Here is a 7,687-nt window from a genome sequence, read left to right as displayed (position 1 = left end):
TACATATGTAAACATTCAAACAGCCCATTTATTTACCGAAATTGTTGTTCTGAATTGAAAAATGAATGTTTTTTTTTTTTTTTGTATGGGGTGTAATTTCAGGAAGATTTAGTTAAATTAGATATGTAATTGTCAACCTGTTATATTAAATTTCTAATCGATATATGTTTTTCCTCAATAATTCGAAATGGCGCGCACAAGGACTTGTTGACAGGAATGGCGCGAATTTATGAGGTAACGTTAATTCACGACGTAGTGTATCAATAACCTATGAAATGTTAAAATAATAATATAAAATAATAATAATATCATTTGAAGATACAAGTTACCCACAGCTAAGCTTGGAGGGGCTGAAATCCTTGTAAGACATTAAGATATGAGCCTTATAACTTAAGACAATATATAGTGAAAATACGTGAAATTTGGCATTATAGATCAAGAAGCCTGTTAGAGTCAAACCTGTTATTATTAGCTGCTCTGTTGCAATGGCTCGGATCATTTCAATGTTTCAGCAGATAATCGAGTCTTCAGTGTTTATGATTCTCTGGAACTCTGTGTGATGCTGAGAATTCTCTCTCCTCCATTCTTGGGTTTCACATGGCCAGAGTCCACCCTGTTTCAAAAGACACCCACAAACGCATAAGGTTGCATATCAGCTTGATGATTACAATATTAAAAACACTGACAATGGAAATGTTTAACAGATTAGTTAATGTGTTACGTGCTTTCAGATGTGTAGCCTAAGGTTAATTCATGCGGCGGGGTTAAAAATATGAGACCACACTGAAAAAAAATATTTTCCCTATAATTTCAACTAGATAGTAAAGATTTATGATTTTTAAAAATGTAGGTTGTCTCATATTTTTGCACCCTACCCGGCCAACACAGAACGTTCTACAATTTTACATTTTTAAACGTTCTGTAGCTAAATGTTAGGACAAACGTTCTTAAAATGTTTATGGAACGTTAGATCAGATCATCATTCTTGGAACGTCCTTAACACTAAAAAAAAAAAAAAAAAAAATTCAAGCCCTTTTTTAAAATGTACGAATTTGCAATATAGTAAAATTCCATCAAACTATATTGAATAATCCTTACATATTCATATTATGTAATTAAGAATTTTAAATGATTAAAAAAAAAGATTTTAAAACATTTTGTATAATTCTTAATGGAACAAGGGAATGGACCATATACAGTTGCAAGAACAAGTATGTGAACCACTTGCAGTATCTGTGAAAATGTGCAAAATTTTTACAAAATAAGAGATCGTACAAAATGCATGTTATTTTTTCTTCAGTGCTGTCCTGAGTAAGATATTTTACATAAAAGATGTTTACATATAATCCATAAGACAAAAAAAGCTGAATTTATTAAAATAACCCCATTCATAAGTATGTGAACCACTGATTCTCAATTTCTCAATACTGTGTGTGGTTACCTCCTGGATGATCTATGACTGTTTTTTTTGTTGTGTGATGGTTGTTCATGAGTCTCTTGTTTGTTCGGAAAAAAAAAATCTGTTCTTCAGAAAAAATCTCCAGGTCCCAAAAAATCTTCAGTTTTCCAGCATCTTTTGCATATTTGAACCCTTTCCAGCTGTGACTGTATGATTTTGAGATCCATCTTTTCACACTGAAGACAACTGAGGGACTCAAACTCAACTATTAAAAAAGGTTCAAACATTCACTGATGATCCAGAAGGAAACATGATGCATTAAGAGTCGGGGGATGAAAACTTTTGAACAGGATGAAGATGTCACATTTTTTCTTATTTTGTTTAAATATCGTTGTTTTTCATTTAGTACTGCCCTTCGGAACCAACAGAAGATACTCGTATGTTTCCCAGACGAAAAAATAAGTACAATTTACCTTGAACCCTTTCTAACAGTTGAGTTTGAGTCCCTCAGTTGTCCTCAGTGTGATAAAATGGATCTCAAAATCATAGTGTCACTGCTGGAAAGGGTTCAAATATGCAAAAGATGCTTAAAAACTGATGAATCTGCAGGAGCTGGAGGATTTTTCTGAAGAACAGAGCTCAGTTTAACTGCTCAAGACAAACAAGGGACTCATAAATAACCATCACAAAACACAAAAACATCATCCAGGTAACTACACATAGTATTAAGAATCAATAGTTCACATACTTTTGAATGGGGTCATTTGAATAAATTCAGCTTTTTTTTTTCTTGTGGACTATAAAAATCTTTTATGTAAAATATCTTATTCAGGTCAGTACTAAACAAAAAATAACAAGCATTTTGTATGATATCACTTATTTTGTTACATTTTTTCACATTTTCACAGATTCCACAAGTGGTTCACTTACTTTTTCTTAAAACTGTACTTACAGAAGTAGACCTACGCCCATTACAGTTGGCATTACACTATTTTTACAGGTTTGTGTGTGTGTATGGATTTGAACATTTTACATTCAGTAACACAATTAGACCCAAAAATAAACCTTGTAGTTCTTCTCTTGAATATTTTACTCCACACCGAGTTCCAGACAGCCGCGCGCAAAGCCGGACTACCCCAAATGTACAGCGCAGGCGTGCTGAGCGCGTTAAATCGCGTCATGATCGCGAAAAGATTCGTGGCTTCATTTTTGAACCTCACCCCGTTCTTAGTCACATATTTTACAGAGATGTTCACAAAAGACGGAGCCCACAAGATGAGAAAACAAATGACCACAAAAATGATGATGCGCAGCGATTCTTTCTTGCTCTCCTTGTCGCTGCTGGGCGGCTCTCGGCTGAGCTGATGCCTCGCGATCATGTACAATTTGATGGTCATTAACACTTTGATGGCCACGATCACCTGTAGGACTATGACCCCAAACGCGTTCATTTGCGCGGCGAGTGCAACTGGCACGACACTTTGAACAGTAAGAATTGAATATGTATAAATCCAACAGAGCGCGCAAACGCCAATCACGACCCCGCGTGCGATGTGCCGCTTGTAGAAGAAGGGGTGACACACAGCCAGGTATCTGTCAAACTGCGCAAACACAAATGTCAACACGTTCACCCCTAGAAATGATGGTAAAATGTAATAAGTGCCGTTTCGGGACGGGTAACCCTCCTGGACGTCAAACAGGCCGAGGTAGAAGACAGAGCAGCCGGTTAACGTGTCACTGATGCTGGTGTTTAACATAAAGATGAAGCGGTTCTGGGAGCGCAGGGCTCTGGTGCTCATGATGCCGATGACCACTGACCCTGCCAGGAAAGCCGACCCTGTGGCGAACAGGATATGAAAAATAAATATTAAATAATCTTCAGGACGCGAGAAGTCAACCGAGAGTGGAACGGTTAGGTTAAAGGTGAGCATTGTAATGTGCCTTTAGTTGATGGACGACACTGGTGCTGATTAAACAGTGTTTAAGTAGATGAGGCTCAATCCCATGAGACTGAAAGACGAACTATTCAGATAATGTCACATGGGAATAGTAGTCTGCACTAGACATTTTTATTTGCTTGCTGTCAGAGACTCTTGTGCTGTGTTTGATAGGAAAGATTTTGGGCCTGCAATAAGAGATTAGTGGATCATGTATGATATTTTGATCCATAATAGTAGCCTTTTTCATAAAATGGCCAAATATATGAGATGTTTTTAAAAACTTTGGGCTCCGTAAAATGGCAAACACTTACACGCATAGAGGTCACAGTGGACAGCTAAAAAGCATCTTCTTATGTATGTATGGGTTTTGATGGCATAGTTGGACATCAACCTGTACAGTGGACACTAGTGCAAAGATGTTGTATGTGGTATTTTTTCCCTCTGAACCAATATGGCCGACGAAAATGCCAAGTTGCTCCAGAATATCAATCATTTCCTTCTATCCTAGGAGACTCTTGCAGGTAAAATAAATAAATAAATAAATAAATAAATAAATAAATTGTAGTGTCAAGTAACATCTGAATCATATCATTGTTAAATTTTCCAAGTACTGATTTTAGATTACAATTAATATTATTACTGTGACTGTTGTTCTTGAAAATACTTCATGTGCAGTAACTTTTTTGGCTGTAATATGTATTAAAATGTAATTTGTAGTTACATCAAAAATGTAACGTGATTACATAATGTACATTATTTGTAATGCATTAATTTACTCATTACATCAGAAAAGTAATCTGATTACATTGTGCATGTTACTTGTAATGCATTACTTGTAACTTGTTACTTTACTTGTTACCTCAAAAAGTAATCTGATTACGTAATGCACGTTACTTGTAAAGCTTTACTTGTTACATCAAAAAGTAATCTGACCACATAATGCACGTTACTTGTAATGTTACTTTACAGATTACTTTACTTGTTACTTTACTTTTTGATGTAAGGAGAGAAGTAACGCATTACAAGTAACGTGCATTACATGATAACCTTTCTTTTTGATGTAAGGAGAGAAGTAACGCATTACAAGTAACGTGCATTACATGATAACATTACTTTTTTGATGTAACGAGTAATGTTATCACGTAATGCACGTTACTTGTAATGCGTTACTTCACTCCTTACATCAAAAAGTAATCTGACCACATAATGCATGTTACTTGTAATGTTAATTTACAGATTACTTTACTCATTACTTTACTTGTTACATCAGAGTAATCTGATCACATAATGCATGTTACCTGTAATGCGTTACTTCTGTCCTTACGTCAAAAAGTAATCTGACCATATAATGCACGTTACTTGTAACGTTACTTTACAGATTACTTTACTCGTTACTTTACTTGTTACGTAAAAAGAGTAATCTGATCATGTAATGCACATTACCTGTAATGTGTTACTTCACTCCTTACATCAAAAAGTACGATTACGTAATGCACGTTACTTGTAACATTACTTTACAGATTACTTTACTTGTTACTAATGCATGTTACATTACGTGTTACATCAAAAAGTAATGTGATTACGTAATGCATGTTACTTGTAATGCATTACTCCCAACATTGCTCATTTCACATGAAATTTGAAAACACCTGATCGCTAGTTTTTCCACAGTCTGAAAACATCAATAGGTCAATATAGATATATGATTTTATTGAGTGGTTTGTTAAATACACACAGTATTGCTGTTATTTCTGTATTATGTTTAATACTCTATCTCTTCAGAATAAACCAAAAACGCATACTGTCCACTCAAGTGGACATCTGAAAATCTCTAAAATAGATATATTCAAGTCATTTTTCTATTGCATTTCATTACTCATGGTTATGTGCGCTTATATCTGTATGCAAACAATTAAAAAAACAGGCCTGAAACCTCCAGGAACCTGTGCCACGTGAGTCCCGGTGAATTCATTTTAAAAACGCCCCGCGCGCGCGTCTGAGTTCAGTCGCGCGCTCTCATCGTGAGCGATGTCTGAGCTCCATTACATCTGCGTTCACTGTGATCACTCATGAATATTTCTCAGAGTAGTGCGGGTCTTGGCACCGTGCTGCCTCTTACTAGTTTCGAGAACGTTCTTTTGTTTCTCTTCAATGTAATCCTCGCCACCGCCATCATTTTCCTCAACGTGTCCGTGTTTCTGTCCATCGTGATGAACAGATCCCTGCGCAGCGAGAACCGCTTCATGTACATGCTCAGCACGTGTCTCAGTGACATCTGCTCGGGCGTCTCGTATTATTATGTTGGAGTTCTGGATGTACGCGATTATTATGACTCTCCGACTCGCACTCTTTACATCGCACCCACTTTTCTGGGTCTGTCCTATATAGCGATTCTGGCCGCGCAGGCGGACCGTTACCACGCGGTCTCAGCGCCGTTCAAATACTCGCAGCGCATGACCCGAAACAGAACCCTGCTGGTGATTCTGGCCTACTGGCTTTATACTTTTTGGATAGTGGCTGTTAATAATTTGGTGACTGTGGGGGTCGGTAAGAAAGTGACAGGTTATTGTGCTTTTGTGGCGAACATATTTTCCGTCATTATCATGATTGGTTTGAACTTCAAGCTGTTTTTCATCGCCAGATTTCAGCTAGATCGCGAACCGCCGAGCGCGGAACGGGACAACAAGCGCGCGTCCATTTACCTCATCATAATAGTAGCCATGTGTTTTCTGATCGCGTGGTTGCCATTGTTTATTAATGTAATTGTGTGCGTTTTTTGGGGGGCCGCGTGCTATCCGTTTAAAAATGATGGCACAGACCCTGTGCGCATTTTGGCACGTCTCAATGCGATCACCACACCCTTATTGTATATCAGGGGCTGCACTGCACTCAGGAACACCTTGCTAAATAAAGTCTGGAGAACACAATGCTGCAGGATGAAAGGGTAAATCAAACACACATGCCCTTTGGTGTTCTCATGGAGAATGTGGGTCTAGAAAAGTCATGAAAAAAAGTTTAGGCCTAATACTGTCAATATACTCAGCTCAAGATTGTTGATTGCAATCTCTATAAAATGATAAATGAAATCCTCGTGGAGTAATGACGAGTGACTTGAAAAGTCATGGAAATTCAAGGGTAAAAAGGTGTGGTGCTGCAAACCTGCAATCTAGAATAAAACCCATGACTGCAGTTCATTTATTTTTTGATTAAGCATATCCTCATAGTCATATTTTCTCCCATTATTTTGCTCTTCCCGATGATCAAAGTGAAACTTTTTCATGTTTTCTTTAAATGAAACTGTTGCACTCACATGTTTGGCATATTATGGCAAAAGTTCTCTCATATTTTCTGAGTGAACCCACAGAATGTAAAGAAGACTGAAGATGAGATGTTGCAGTGATCTTCAGGATGTGGCAAACCCAAACCATATATATATTCATTACATATTTGTGAATCTAAAACATAAGAAAAATCTAAAATCAGGAAACTGCCCTTTTTCCATTTGACATGTCTGCTGTACAATGTCTTAATTGAAATGGTAGCTTTTAATTGGGGCAAATGCATTATTGCTAAGGCTATTTAATTTCACTTTCTTATGAACTAACTTGTTGAAGGCCTATAATAAAGTGCCACAAGCTATAAGAGTGATGAGATTTGTTTTTTCTCTGAATTTATCCAAAAGGCAATGTACTTTTTTATCCACTGTTGTTTTAATTCTAATAGCTTCTGCAAACTAAAGTATAATAATAATTTTAAAATGTTTTATTATAACTTGTAATTTTATTTAAAAATGTAAAACATTGTATGTGAAATAAAACTGAGAAAAAAAAAGTTCACAGATTCTTCATCAAAATAATTAAAAAAAAAAATATTTTTTTTTTTTTGTTGCAAAAAAGTGTTTATTTTAGATGGCGCTATATGACATCTTGTTCCTGTTCATTCAAAACACTTTCACAAACCTGTTAACCTCTGTTTGCCTCAATTTAACTTCTTTCCGAAATCATAACTCAGAAATACAAAAATATAAAATCCTGAAATTAATGCAATGTTTAGGCTATAAGTTGCACTTTTTATTTACTGTATGTCTGAATTTGTTCAGCTCTACTCATCATCAGGCGTTTTGTGTGTTAGTAAAAAGTAAAAACTGAAATATCATGCATTATTTCCTCTAATATCATGAATTCCCAAGTGATAAAAAGTATGCTAGAGTATACTTGCAGCAAGACTAATTATCAATATATTTCAAGTGTGTTAATGATTAGTTAACTTAAAGTGCTATTTTGAAACAACTAATTTTGTACTAAGTATATTGTAGTTGTAATTAAGTTGTATAAAAACACAACTTTAA

The 7,687-nt window shown here is 36.0% G+C and overlaps 2 protein-coding genes across 2 annotated transcripts; one reads left to right on the top strand and one right to left on the bottom strand.

Moving 5' to 3' along the window:
* Positions 1-534: 534 nt before the first annotated feature.
* Positions 535-3,330, bottom strand: LOC137014652 (G-protein coupled receptor 15-like). Its single transcript, XM_067379073.1, has 2 exons — positions 2,465-3,330; positions 535-613 (listed from the first exon to the last, which is right to left on the bottom strand). The coding sequence occupies exons 1-2, from the start codon at positions 3,328-3,330 to the stop codon at positions 535-537; spliced, it is 945 nt and encodes a 314-aa protein (XP_067235174.1).
* A 2,078-nt stretch (positions 3,331-5,408) lies between these two features.
* Positions 5,409-6,287, top strand: LOC137015592 (adenosine receptor A1-like). Its single transcript, XM_067380641.1, has one exon. The coding sequence runs from the start codon at positions 5,409-5,411 to the stop codon at positions 6,285-6,287; it is 879 nt and encodes a 292-aa protein (XP_067236742.1).
* Positions 6,288-7,687: the final 1,400 nt, after the last annotated feature.

The sequence above is a fragment of the Chanodichthys erythropterus genome, chromosome 24 (genome assembly GCF_024489055.1).
Source record: "Chanodichthys erythropterus isolate Z2021 chromosome 24, ASM2448905v1, whole genome shotgun sequence".
In the NCBI taxonomy this organism is placed as follows: Eukaryota; Metazoa; Chordata; class Actinopteri; order Cypriniformes; family Xenocyprididae; genus Chanodichthys; species Chanodichthys erythropterus.
This window is presented reverse-complemented; position numbering and strand designations above follow the sequence as displayed.

What these genes read in the sequence shown, in the direction of transcription:
- LOC137014652 (XM_067379073.1), bottom strand. Translation starts at nt 3,330, where the DNA reads ATGCTCACCTTTAACCTAACCGTTCCACTCTCGGTTGACTTCTCGCGT. An exon ending in TTCAAGAGAAGAACTACAAG is followed by an intron (nt 614 to 2,464) that starts GTTTATTTTTGG and finishes CTTTTGAAACAG; the next exon opens with GGTGGACTCTGGCCATGTGA.
- LOC137015592 (XM_067380641.1), top strand. Translation starts at nt 5,409, where the DNA reads ATGAATATTTCTCAGAGTAGTGCGGGTCTTGGCACCGTGCTGCCTCTT.